The sequence below is a fragment of the Cyprinodon tularosa genome, unplaced genomic scaffold (assembly GCF_016077235.1).
Source record: "Cyprinodon tularosa strain WSP-4 unplaced genomic scaffold, ASM1607723v1 ctg742, whole genome shotgun sequence".
Classification (NCBI taxonomy): domain Eukaryota; kingdom Metazoa; phylum Chordata; class Actinopteri; order Cyprinodontiformes; family Cyprinodontidae; genus Cyprinodon; species Cyprinodon tularosa.
The window spans coordinates 58,930-73,823 of NW_024039499.1; the positions used below are offsets into that span (position 1 = coordinate 58,930).

General features: G+C 35.8%; 1 protein-coding gene across 1 annotated transcript in view; it reads right to left on the reverse strand.

The window, feature by feature from the left end:
- The window catches only part of LOC119773100 (MAM domain-containing glycosylphosphatidylinositol anchor protein 2-like), a gene marked incomplete at its 3' end in the record, with an annotated part of 241,120 nt that overhangs the window by 40,968 nt on the left and 185,258 nt on the right, over positions 1-14,894 (reverse strand). Inside the window, exons 7-8 of the mRNA XM_038269918.1 lie at positions 13,489-13,580; positions 13,119-13,356 (exon numbers count right to left, since the gene is read on the reverse strand). Of these exons, the coding sequence (XP_038125846.1) occupies positions 13,119-13,356; positions 13,489-13,580 (330 nt within the window). The remainder of the gene's footprint in view (positions 1-13,118; positions 13,357-13,488; positions 13,581-14,894) is intronic.

Below are 14,894 nucleotides of genomic sequence, written 5' to 3' on the forward strand. Positions count from 1 at the left end.
GCACAAAAAAAAAAAAAAAAAAAAATTCAGCCATTTCAGAGCCTCCAATTGTTCTTTTTTCAATGAGGATGTCTTTATCATACTGTTATGATTGTGTTTAAACACCCACTCCTCAAAGAAGGAATTTACATGTGCGCCTACAGTATGATTATTATGTGGAAGCTTCTGCATTAGACTGGGAATTGTGGCAAGAAATGTGAAAAAGAAAGAAAAAAAAAGTATTTAAGCCAAAATGACTTTCATCTCTGTTTTGGCAACAGTTTTAACATATCAGTGAAAAATCCTTCTGCAAGTAGGACAAACAGACAGTGGTTGCTTTTGTATCCACAAAAGGTATTAAAAATTAAGAAAAACAAGCTACATGAGAGGCCAAGAGTTTGGAAGCAATATTAAATTTGTAAAAATGGTAATAGTAGGTTATCAAATTCTGTTTTACTGTAATTAGAATTTATTTAATTTAGTTAGTGAATTATAATCTCCCCTAGCTTTATAATCATGGTTTAGGTAAGATATGCAAACTCAATGTTATGTTTTTCACCTATAGCACTGAAGAATTGGTTTTTCTGAATCTTTCCATTATGCTCTTATTTTCTTTTTATTAACTTTTATTAGGAAATTGCCAATATATCCCAATGTAAACCTAAAGGTAAACATAGGAAACATATTTTTATTATTGTATATTTTTACTCTGGGTTCCTGAGCAAGACCCTTAACCCCACACTGCTCCCCAGGCGCCACACAATGGCAGCCCAATGCTAACCAAGGGGATGGGTTAAATGAGAGCTGAATTTATCCAATATGAGATCAATAAAGTTCAATTAATATGATTATGATTATTATTATGATGATTATTACTATTTTTTATTATTATATAAATTCCACATCCAAAGATCTGCCAATGTTTTTTTTTTTATGGGGAAGGCCTAGTAAATAAAATTTAGAAATTGATTCTAATGTTAGCCGTCTATTTAATAATACTCTCAACCTGTATTGTCTTTGGGAATTTTTTTTATTTTTTTTTATTTTACAACATATTATAACAGAGTTAATTAATGCTTCTTATTATGAAAACATTGCATTAGAAAAAAGTATTAGTTTAAAAATCTGTATGCTTTTATTCACAAAAAACACATACGGAAAATCATCCACAGTTACTGAACAGGCTAATTGCTCTAAAAAATTCAAAGCAAACAGTAAAATGTAAACTCCATTCACATTTCTTCTTCCATTATTGACAAAAAACCCAAATACAACTGTATTAGAGAGGAGCTGATCTGAAAAGAAAACAATATTGTTAAAGTTTCTTACAAAAAGCTAAATAAAATCAGCTAAAATTGGATTAGCTGATCAGCTAGTCAAAGAATTACAATGAGAAATTGTCCCAGAAAATCCTGCACTGTACCACACCTGAAAGGGAAATATGTAATGCGTACAGTAAATACTGTAATGAAAGAAGGATGTGAAGACTATTTTAATGTCTCGCTAATAATTTATCCATTTAAGATCCCGAGCTTTCAATATTTATGTTTTTCATTATTGCTAATTCAGTAGAACATGATATTGAAATTTAAATGTGACTGTTAGTGATTGTGAAAAATTACACATTGAGAATTTACAGTATACTGTATTTATAGGACCTTGTAGGATATTTATGAATAAGTGACCTCAGGAAGACAAGTGTACATTAAAATATTAAAAAAGGCTTTTACTGCAGAGCAGTTGTAACCTTTACTTTGCAATGTCTTAAAGTTGTGGTTTAAAAAAATTATAATGAGAATTTAGCATAAACATATTTAGAAATAATCTAAGTAATATATTTTAGATCTTTGTTCCACTACGATCCCATCAACCTAGATATACCTTCACTGCAGTCAAACCGGTTAAATTCGTTTGCTTGGTTTTAGCATCAAAATAGAAGCAAAACGGGTCTTCATCACTGCAATAACAGCAGATATTATCATGTAATGTTACATTTCCTGATATTTTTTCACACATCATCTTGGCAGTCCTGGCCAGGTGTTAAGTGATGACGTCTGTTTCCATACCTCAAATCTGTTCCATATTTTCTTGGGTTCAAGCAGCTAAACCACAGCAGGAAAGAAGCAGCAGGTAACCGACAACATATGGAAGAGCGGTATATTCGCTGAGCTGCCGTCTTTACACCTGGCCCCTCTTCTGCCCAGATTAGACATATAATTACAGTAGTCTGGGCATAGATATTGGCAGCACAAAAGCTCACTCGACTGCTCTCGGCGTGCCCATGCTGATACTTCTTTTAACTAGGCTTTGCATTTCATCTTTCTTCCTGGGGACCACCTTTTCCTTGCATGTGAGATTGACCGCTGAGATGCTGAGTGTGGCATTGGGCCTGCTGCTGGTCTTTACTGTGCTCTCATTGTGCCAAAGCCCTCTAAATGCCAGTGATGCCTGTGGGGCACGTTCACCCCACGTGGATGCTTTTCCAGTGTGCTGCTGCATAGTTTTTATGTCCCCGCCTTTGCATGCGGGTATATGTGAATGTCTTCTCGCCCAAGGGTGACAGTATTCTGTGATCATGTCTCAGCTTTTTGATGATATTCTTCTTGCTGCAGCAATAAAAATATGTACTTGTGCTTTTGCGGGGCTAAATCAAGACAGGGACTCGTAAATTGGCCAAGGTACTGCCACACATCTCTGGGGACTCAGTAAGAATAATCCTCAAAGTGTAGAGGCTGATAGCTGGAGCCATTCAGCGGAGAACTGCAATACAAGAAAATATGAGGCGATTTGCATTTTCTTAAAGCGAAGTCATTCAAAGCGGTGTGAATAAATGTTTTGAGAATAAACATTCCCACTGCCCCTTTTCTAGTAGGCGCTGTGACATCACCCCACATCACCATAGCAACATATCGTTCTGAACTACTGCAGCCGTGCAGGGAGTGTGTCTGTTTGTGCAGGATTGTGTGCTCAGACAGCTTGAAGCCAACGAGTTGGTCACAATGTGACAGGACTCTCTGTTCCTCAGAGCCCTGGAGCTCTGGAGACTGCGTGGGGAGTCCCATAGCTCTGCTATGAGCATGTTTGTGAAAGTGTGTATGTTCACAAGTGAGATGGGGGCCCCCCCCTCCATGCTCCGAGCTAATGTGTTATAAATATCCACAGATGTGTTAAAATTGCCTTAACATGCTGACAGATTGCACTCTCACACCACTGACCACAATAACACACCACTGTGTGTATGCTGTATTGTTTTTTTTAGCTCTGTGCATATCTCCTGAGGTTTTATAACTCGTCTTGCAATCTTTCACTTGAGCCCCTCGTGAATTCATGTGGCTCAGATTGCAGAGCAGCAGGCTTTCAATACCGATGCTCTCATGGATTGCAGCTTGATTTGTTGCCACAGTGCTCTCTTTAATGTTGTCTTCTGCTTCTTTGAGTTTTTTCGTCATGCATCCAATCAGGCTCAGAAACAGCAATTCAGAAATGGCTTTGTCATTTAAAGAGTAGTCAGCAGCTTCATTTGATCAAGCAAACCTTATGTACACCTTTCATATCTAATGAGGAAGTGTTACTTTTTGTTTTAAGGTTTGCCTCCCAAATAGTCCCATCATAGTGCAGCTAAAGGTAGGTAACCTTGTTCCATCATCATGTTTTACACTGCGAGTTAAAAAAGAACAGGTCAAAGTAACACTTACAGCTTCTTCAGTGGCTGCATATCTGCCTTTTACCTTTATGTAAAGAAACTTAGAGGTATGTTCATAGACAACACTTTGTCTGCAGACATTGGAATGTCAGTTCCACCACCTGCAGTCAACCTTGAAAACATCGCAGGTGTCATGTTGACATATGCTGCCAGGCAGTTGTACATCACTGAGGAGAAGGCAAAACTGCCATCTCCTGTTTCCGTATGACTGATTTCCAGGACAGTTTCTTGTAGAAAAGCTCTTTAGCAACTTCATTTCAGTACAGTTTCCACACCTTTGAGAACCATTTAAAAAATATCTTCATTGTCAAAAGTTCACTACCTTACTTTCAATCTCAGATAAGATTTAATGGAAGGTTCATATTCTATTACACTTACATCGCATCCTGTTTCAATTGAACGTTTATACATCATAAAAAAATCGCCCAATGAATATTGCAATTCAGTATCATTCATTAGAACAAGCCCAAACAAAAAAGAACAACACCAATAGAACTGTGCACAAAGTTATTACCATTTTGCAAAACTTCTATGCAAAGGACTAAATGTAACATTTATGTTATGGCAACCTCAAGAGCAAAGGTGGAAAGAGAAAACAGTTTTTCAAAAGTCCGATGGTTTCAGACAACTACAATTTAATATACAAATTAGGATGAATCTAATTTAGTTTAATTGGTTTCAACATTCATTTGTTAAATCAAAGTTTGTTTAATTTGAAGCAGACATCCACTTTGTGTGACCTTTAACCTTTCAGTGTTGCAGCTTGGTCACCATCCAGAAGAGGGTGCCACTGTTTATCAAGTAAAGTTAGATAGATGTGAGAGATGTTATGGTGGAGGGATGCCAGAGAGACATGAAACTGTCCAAACAAAGTCTCATGTTGGATTATTTTCCCATTTTTAATGGCAAAATTGCTGCAGAATGCACCTTATGCAGTTTGTAAATATTAACACATCGCACACAAGCTCCTCCAGTCATCACCTAACTAGTACCCATTCAGCTGAGCAATATTGTGAAGTGGTGCAACTATGAGGTGAGGAACTGTTGATAGAAACTGCAAAACTAGCAGGGAACATTTTTTTTTAAATATTTGAGTCTAAAATTCATATGAATAAGTAACTAATAAAACCCATACAAAGAGCTTGTAAGTGTTTTAGCATTCAGTTATCATTACTCTTTTTCATCTCTCTGTTCAGTGGGGATTATAAGCAATTTGACATACTTTTATCTAGTTATCTTATCTTTTCTTATTTAGTAAACTAACAGGTTCTCATTTTGTTATCTTAGAGATGTTATAATGTGTGAGAAAGCTTGTTTTTTCTTCATTCAGTCAGAAATTAAAACAGCTGGCAAAATAAATTCTGAAAATAAATTCATGTCCCTGTTTTTTTATTCAACATATTATAGAAAATAGCCTTTACAGTTATGGAGAAAGGAGAAAGTATATTTTATTTTTTATTTTTTTATTTATTTATTTTTTAAAAACAGGGCTGTATAGTCGATCTTTAAGGTCAACCAACTTTGGATTAACCATTAAATCAATAACTTGCATCTCTACGAACCAGTTTCCAGCAAAATATCAATATTTTCTGCAAATGTTATTTGGCTATAAACCTATTATAGAAATCAACCTACTGTACTACCTGTACTGTGTTAAAGGTCAAATGCCTCAAATTATCATACATTTTAACTGTAAAACTAAAGATCTATGATTCATTATCATCATTTTACAAAAGCTAACATGTATAGAACTTAATGGAGTAAGCCAATAAGAGTGTTAAACTAGCATGTATTACTTCCTAATGTGCTGTATATTCTATTGTTCTAAAAGCTGCTATTTATTGGAATAAGTAATATATAATAACAGGGCTGCCAACTTTTCACCAAACCTTGGGGTGAGATTTTGAAATAGTTTGGAAAGGAAACACTGAAAGGGTTAGCTGAGGACAGGTGCAGCTAAAGGTTGGAGGTTCGAAGAGGATTTAACTGAAACAAACTGGCAAAATGTGGAATTTTTACAGCACAGTAATTGTTACTGAGTAACAATAAGTGATCTGTAGTTAGGTGGAACATTTTTCTCACAACATACATTATTTTCTACATTCTGGTGATCTTTAGAGAATTTAAGTAAAGCAGAATGGGCCCTACTAAAATACCTGCATCTTAAAAATACTTTAAAATAAGAATGATCTGCAGTAAATTAAACAATGGGGAGCTAATAAGCTAATACTGGTACTGGCACTGATACAGGACCCAGTGCAATCGAAACCTATGCAAACTTCACTGTGTATGAATATTTGGTAATAGGCTAATGATTAAAAAGCTTCATTCATTATGTTATTAGTTTTTCTTACAATTGACAAAACAGCTAAACAATTCAGACCTTCTAGGAGGCTGTAGATTTTATAAAAAACTCACTATGACAGGAGACAGCACTTCTCTGGATGTTTCAATTTGGAAGGTGTGATTGAAATTAAGTTTTTAAACATATTTAATGGACCAAAATAAAGATAATAAACTAATGATATGATAATGTATAAGATAAATAATAATAAAAGAAGAACATCCCTGTGTTTTCTCCTCTATGAATCCTGGATTGCTGGGTTTTTCTTCACATCCTCTCTGAATGTGGTTGGTCTTGTCTTGGGTGGCTGATCTTTTGAAAAATAAAATGCAATGCTTCTTTTTCTTTTTGTGGAGCTCCTGTGGGTTTGACAGACAAACCTGAATGCTTTAAGAATTAAAATATTTGTGTTGGTTTAATTACTCCTAAATGTCAACGGGAGATTATTAAACTAGACTGAGCAACAATTATTCAACCTGTGAGCAAAACATGGACTAAGACTGGGACTAAAACAATCACTCAGTCTCCACATCGATACTTTAAGCAAGATGCTATATTTTTCATTCATATTTACTCAAGTACTAGATTGCTTAAAATCTTCAATAACTTACAAAGAGAATTATCCTAGTGCAGATGAGATAAGATAAAAATTAAAATGGCATACCCCATAGCAACTGTCTTTTTTAAATATCTGAACCAGTGAATAGGCGGGAATCCAGACTGGATATTAACCTGGCTGGAGCTTAAATGAAGCCTACAGTAGGTGGAAGTTCAACTGAAGGAACTTGTTGCTTTCCTACATCAACCTGCAACACAGTTCATCTTAAAAGGCCTCCGATACGCACTTGTCTGCTCCTCTGCGCAGGCGGCGGATGTGCTGTGTGACTTAATTCAGATGATTCCGTTTCAACCCTCCTCCACCATTGTAGCTAAAGCTTCATCAGATTGTGATTCCTCCCGGGCTCATACTGCGTTCCCTGTCTCATCTTAAGCGGTCCAGTAGAAGACCGCCATGTTGAGCCTGGTTCTGTCAGAGGTTTCTTCCCAAAGGGGAATTTTTCCTCTCCACTGTCACTTCATGCTCGCTCATCGTGTATATGTTCTCTCAACCTGTGTTATCCAACTGGACTTCCATCTTCCAGGTCCCTGAGAGAAGCTCTAGTATCAGCTCACGCAATCCACTGGATCTCTCCATAAGCTCAGCATACCGTCACGCTAACCAGCAGTCTACAGACTGACCAACTTCATCTATCTCCACTCCTCCACCAGTTTCAGGCCTGGGGGGAAACAGCCCTGTTCTTTACTCCTGTTCATGCATATCTATCAGAATTAAGCGCTATGTTTCCTGCTGAGGTCTGAGTGCCAAAGACTAAGAAATTGTATCAATAAATTTCTCCCAATTGACTTTTCTCTTCATGTGGGTTTTTTCAGATTGAACTCTCAGTTAGACAAAGGCAGGACCTGTTACAGTATATTGTACCAAATATTTTCTTGGAGTTAAACAAAATTAACATTTTATTAACCTTGCAGTAAGAGTTCATATATTCTGTTTATGCTTTAAGACAAATAAATGCAACACCCGAGTTGCTTTAAAGTTAACAAATTACTGCTAAATATTTTCACCTTACAAATGAGTCATGATTGGTTTCTGATTTATTCCCATCAGGGTCAGTAAATGATTTAAACTAGCAGTCAAAAGTTCATTCTCTTTATTGAAATTGTCCCTCAGATTTTGGTTACTCAAAATAAATTCTAGTCAAACAGACAATATAACTGTCATGAATTCAGAGAGATTATAGTCAGCTTCCTACAAGGTTCTGATTAATTAGATTCTGTCACAAAAATGACTTGTTATTTTGCGTTCATTAATCTTGCTCATTTTAATCAGCTGAGCAGATAATTATCCAAACAATTTAACTGGAGTGTCTTTGAGGTTGAAAGAAATACAGAGTAGTGGCAGAATTTCAGGTGTGAGCTCTACGCTAATTGAGAAAACTTGAAACAAAGTGAGCTTCACTAACTTGGTGATCATCCATCCTGCTGAGAATGAGCTTCAGATAGAGCGATAATGATAAATGGCATCAGCACATCAGCTATCGGCAAAGTCATTTTTTGAAATATTCTTAAAATACCACCTATCCATCTGTAATCTACTCTGCATTGTATGAAAGGTTTATCTTGACAAATGCTTCCAATCTGATTCAAAATAACATTTGAGTCAGAACAATAATAGCTCAAAAACGCAGATGCATCCAGTCATTTGCGTATCCATGTGTGCTGCTGACAGGTGTGACTTCTGTTTACTGTTGGAACCTCATTTGGAGTTCGTAATTCCATCAAAAACAACAGTTTTGTGGTTTTTAATTTTGTTAAGTTCCAAAGGGGAGGTCTTTGTCCTTATTTCAGACCTCACTCATTAATATGTATAAGCCTTTGAATTTCTGGGAGCACTGCAGAGATGAGACTTGCTTTAATGAGTTTGTCGCATCAGTAAATATTAGGGCTGTTTTACAAAAAGGATAAGTTTTAAAAAAATATTTCCTTCTGCCAAAGTCGGCCCTGATCAGTTAATAGTGAGAGAGCAAGACAAATTCCCAGCTTTACTCGTAAATACATTTTTAAATGTACGTTTGTATGCACCAATCTTTGCTATTGACCTTTATGAATATATTGATATTAACTGACCATGTCTGAACCTTACTTACAGTATAAAAGTGGTGTGTAATCTGCTCTAAATGCTTTTATTAAAACTAATAATTGCAGCTTGGCTTTCTCCCTTCAAGAGAACAGTCAGAGGAACAAATAAGGGACTTGTTCATCACATAACAGGCAGCAGAGGCATAGCGAAGTAGAAGCACAAGGTGCTTTAGCACACAGCAGCTACAGAGTACTGCTCAGCATAGACACTTCCCCTATTCATGGCATCGATCTGACTGACAGAAACAGACATTCTCAAGAAAGAAACAGCCCACCCACATCCAGGTAAATGCAGCAGGAATAATAACAAGAAGCAACCAGATTCCCAATATAATTTTTGATGACAGGTGAATCTCTATGCCAACACAACTCTTTTAAAACCCCCAACCGCACCCCTACCCCCCACCATACACACTCCCTTACACACACTTAACTGGAACAGTGAGAGCTTAGGAGGCAATCAAAGCACAAGCCTAAAGGAAACCTTTATCCAACCATAAGAGTCAGCCATTTTCTTTATTTCTACAGTAAGACAGCTGTTTTTATTTATTTATTTATTTATTTTTGCACATTAAAGGATCTGTGCTAATGTGTTGGCAGCGCTGAGGCACTCCAAAGGAAGAGACTACACTACTTAAAATATAATGAGGAAACAGTCTTGGCAGATGCAATTGATCTGACTGTTTTATAGCACAGGGATTATCAAAGGATTATCTAACCATAATTATACACCCAGGGTTGACACACAGCTTTCATGTTCGCTCACTGAGTGGCAGCTGAGGTAAGAGAACAACAAGGCACTGAATTAAGGTAAGGGTGTTTGAATGTATTTGAGAGTCTGCAAATGTGAGTTTTGCCTACAAGGGGTAAAGGAGCTCCCTCTGAACCCAAACACTAAGTCACATCAAAAACCCCAGACATCCTTATCGGTACCAAACACATGCCGGTAAAGTCAAAGCAAGCGCAGATATCTACTGTGCCGCCAGCAGCAGGACCAACTTTTGGAATCCCCTGAACGGATAATCTGAAAAATCAGGGAGGAGCGTGGCGAAAGCTGGAGACTCCCAGTCATATCTGTTGGGTTTGAGCGCAGCGACATGTAGCATGATCAAGTTTTTTTAAGTTCACTGGCTGACGTGAGACATGTTGCTGTATATGGTATTTTAAAAACGTGTCATTCCTCAGTTAAATTGTAACTAGTTTTCAGTTAGCATTTTACAAACTTATTCTTACAACAATGTATTGTTATTTCTTTAATGCCAGAGCGTTCTAATTGGTAGCCTCCTAAAAAGTCTGGCTATTTTCAGAAGCCAATTAAGCAATTAAAAATGAACAAACACAACAATTTTGATTGAAAATAAAGAGGAAATTTGTCAGCTTTGTTTTTCCTACTGTTATTGTTCTCAGGATTTCATAGTCCTGTCATTTTACCACCTACGCAGTGCATTATTTGGCAATGACTGATGTGTAACAGCGCAGTAGGAACTTTAACAAACACAGTTACAAAGCTTTTGTAAAACTTTGTCAGTATTATAAACAGTAGAACATGCCGTGAATGAAACCACAAGGATGCAGATCCTGGAACGAGTCAGACTTATGCAGCTAACATGCCTCACATGATGTATGTTGGAGCAGTAAATGCAGCCAAATTTATGCGATGAAAATGGATGAAGATAGATTTATTTAAAAGATTCCTCTCAAGAGTTTAGATTTTTGGGTTCAGTGCTTGGAGTTTATAAAACATCTTCCTTAGAACATCCTCAGGCACATGAATGGTAATTTAAATTTTGTAAAGGTTATGGAACTAAGGAAAATGTTACCATTTAATCAACATTTATTTCACTACAGTTCTTGTGTTCTTAATATTCCAGCACATTTTAATGTTGTTTCTATCTAAAAAAAAACTGTCTTATATTTAGTTTGACTAAATGTCCATTCGAGATAACAATACAAGTATTTTTTTTATATATAATATGGGAAGTCTCAACAACATTAATGTAGCAGGGTCACTATCACAAAAAAGGTCTCTTTTGATGTCCTCATTTCAATCGCTTAGTCATAAAAAGGTAGCAGAATAATTACACTTGAGATTTATTATAAATAACTAGTACTTTTTCACATACTGGTTTAATGATAATTCTTTAAGATATATTTTCATAAGTTTATGCTGTTTCCTTTCATTGGCTGTAGGTTATATTGACATGTCCAACCCAGTGCTCTACTAAATGCAGAGCCTGTGATAAGTTTAGATCATTTGAATAATAATAAGCCGATAACTGAAAAGTAAGTATTTACATTTATAGTTCATTTTATTCATTATATTCATCATATAAAGTGTTTAGTTTGATGTCAAGCGTAACTTGTTGATGCTGCCCTACTGAAATATCTATTGAAGTTAATGTATTTTCAGAAATGTATCAGTGTTAAAAAGCATATGCAACTAGTTAACTGAATCATGTTGGTAATTGAGGTCAACCATGTGCTTATATGATGCTAAGATTAGCTGCAAATGTCTAACCTGTTATTACCCAAACTAGTCTGCCATAACAGGGTGGACATGGCTCATATTAGGAAGGGCATGCAGTTAGACCAGTTACTAACAATATTAAAGATAATCTACAGCCTAACCACGGGTGCCAATGATTAAATGATATTAACTTTCACATAAAAAGATGCCTAACCTTTTGTCATTGTGCGACACATAAGAATTTGATATTTTATCCTACTCTAGGTCAATCAAGATTTCATAAATGATACTGAAAACAATAATTAGAACATTTGTATTACTTTATTTAAAATATATAGGTTTACAAACAAAAAGCTTAATATAACTTTAAGTAATTTGGGAAAGCCTAGATGATGGTGTCATGTCTGTAGGTTTTCATGGATTTATTTCAACTATAGGTGCTTTCAGGTAGCACCTTAAACGTACTGCTTCCTTCGTGACAGTATAGAAAACAACACAACCAAAACAGGAGACTGTAAGGAAAATTTGTCCACATAAATAAGTTAAATTCATCTTTGAGTACAATTTCTATATTCCTGAAGTGTCAAAATTCTATATTCCTGAAGTGTCAGGTAACAGTTTAGGTATTCTGAGATTAAGATTACACTGTGTACGTGGGGGCTAAAATAATGCTTTTCCAATTTTTAGTACTTTTTGTCATTTAGTTGACCTCACAAAAAAAAAAAATGAAAAAAAAAAAAATGTAGAGCTACTGAAGCAATTTTGAAAGACATCAGCCAGGAAGGAAACTGGACACAAATTGTTCTCCCAAATGAACATTGATCCTGAGCACACAGACAAATTAACTTCAAAGCTATCTAGGGGGACATAGACAATGTTTTGAAGTAATCATCACAAGGCATTAAACTCAGTCTTTTAGAAAATTTAAAACAAAACTAAAAAAGTAGGAGCAAGACAGGACTCAATTAAAACAACTGAGTCAGGAAGTAATAATGAAAATAACTGTATAATATTAATACAAGCTTGTTGAATAACCCAACTAATACAGGGTACGTTTTACCAATTTCTAAGTAAATGTAGGGAAATGTCTGAAAGAACAAAGTTCAAAAGAGGTCTAAAAACAGTTATCACAAAGTAGGCATTTAGCAAAAATAAATACTTTTACAATCATAGTTGATCTAAAACCAAAAAAAAGTTCAGTGTCAATGCCTAATTTTAATCCAGTATGATGCTTTATAACTTCTGAATTAGTGGCTCTCAATCCTGGTCCTGAATTATCAATGCCCTGTGTGTTTTAGATTTCTCCCTGGTAAAATCTGACTAATATTAAAGAATGGTTAAAAGGCTTCTGCAGCACTTATTGGCTGCTGAGGATGTCATGCAAACATTTGATTCAGGTGTGCTGTAACAAAGAGACATCTAGAACATGCAGGGCAGCGGTACATGCTGAGCATGTTTGAGAACTACTGTTCTAAATGATCGCTGATTTGTTTGACCTTAATTTAATGACAAAAGCACTATATTATACTAAAATATGTCGATCATAAACCAAAACTACTACTCTAAAGGCTACCTATATGATTAAAATGGTGACAGTATAGAGCTCTACTGTGTGTGTATTTTGCACCTATTTAAAAGCCTTTTTTTGCATATTTACTAACTTTCTGAAGACTTAAAGTCTGCTTCTAATGTAGCAAAACATCATTTTAAAGTCTGATGAGATTCAAAAATGTGGTATGAATTACGTTTAGGTTAAGATAGGGGTTAGTGAAATACTGGCAATGGTTAGGGAAAAGAGAATGGAGAGCAGACAATGCAAAGTCTTGATATAGAAAGAAACAAAAACTTTGTGGGTGTGATGGGATATGTTATATGGAAGAGCGAAAGTCTTTAAAGGTGTCACTGACACAAAGGGGTGTGAGGCTCACCTGTTGTGGACGAAATGTTGACATCAATGCTGATCTCAGGGATGCCGCCACCCTTCAGTGCAGCCACACAGGTGTACGTGCCAAAGTCAGTAAACTTCAGGTCTATGATGTCCAGGTTGGTGGTCCCCGGTGAGATGTCAGGGTCTGTCTGAGTAATGACCATGCGCTCTGAACTCCGGAGGGCGCGCCCGTTTTTTAACCAGCTAAATGTCAGCTCCTCTGGGGGCGTCGCTTCAACCTAAAAAAATACATCTTATTGTTACTGGACAAGTAAATTTACTTTTGGTCGGCATTCAATATTTACTTATTAATAAATTCTTTATTCATTTGTACAGACAGACAGATTTTATTTATATGCATGCTGTTATACCTGACAAGATATCTTGACTTCACGTCCAATCTGGATGTTATCATCATTGTGGTAGGGGTCAGGCGTGATCCAGAACCGCCCCTTCTTTAAAGCTGTGAAGGAAACATATTTATGTTTAGAAACTAGACCATTTTTTTTACACATCCTGTGTTGGTCCTAAATAATTAAACACATTTACAGTAGCTTATGGCTCTCCTCGTGATATTGATGCAGTGTTAGAAGTTTACTCACAATAAAGGATGCTATCATTTATAAATAAGCATTTATTCTGTTGCTCATTTTAACCTTTCCAAGTGACCTTACTTGAACATTGAATTACTGTTATCTGTCTCTGGGAATCATTTGGTGAATCCACAAGTTTGAGTGTTTCTTAACATTCTCTGCATATCTATTATTTTGTTAAAAGCTTTAATTACAACCCTGTGCTGGTAAACGGCTCATCATGTTTGCTTGTCTATGAGTTAAATTGGTTTTCAAATTACTTCCCCACATGAACACAGTGACCGATCATTTCTCCTAAAATGATGGTAACCCATCATTTCTCCTAAAATATATTCTAATCTTTACATATATTGTTATAAAAACACTATAAAATACACATTTATTTAAAAAAGGAAGTGTAGAGCCCTTCTCTTTCAGTATACTTAATAACATTAATTTGTATTGACCTATAGTGCTTTCATTCAAAGTGCTGAGCAGCTGCTAAAAGATACAAAAGAAGACAATACAGAGTAAAACAATAATTAAACTGATAGATAACAGAAAAAATGAAACCTTCCTTTATTATAAAGAAGTTCAAGTTATGCATGTTTGCATCGAGCCTCTCTGAAATTTAATCGTTTTTACAAAAATAGCTTGGTATAGAGACAATGTTTCCTGACTGCCTTGCATATAAATGTAGAGAGGTGGTGTGAAATATGTATGTTTACTATAAATGAACACTAATCAGTTTACTTTATCCCATTCCTTTTCAAGCCTTGTTTTTTGTTTTGTTTTTGTTACTCATATTATGACTCCTGAGTTTAAATTGATGAACTGGCATTCATTTGTGTGATCCAATGCATGTAATTGCCTGAAATAAATAATAATAATAAAAAAAAGATATTGTGCAAGACTCAAACTGCATCTTGGCCTCGTCTTTAAACTGGTTCTGAAAAATTCTGAATAGTTACTCTTTAGGAGGAAATAGCAAGCAAAAGCCCAAAACCCTGACTGAAGGGCATCATTATTTATCCTTGTATAACCCTCATTGAATTAACCACTCAACTATCACCAGAACCGGTACACTCATTGAGCTTAACAAAAAACTAATGGACCAGTATAACAAGATAATTAAATCTTTTCAACAAAGACTAACCTTGGGTGTTAAACTAGTCTTACTTTAGAGTTGCATTCAAGCTGCAAAG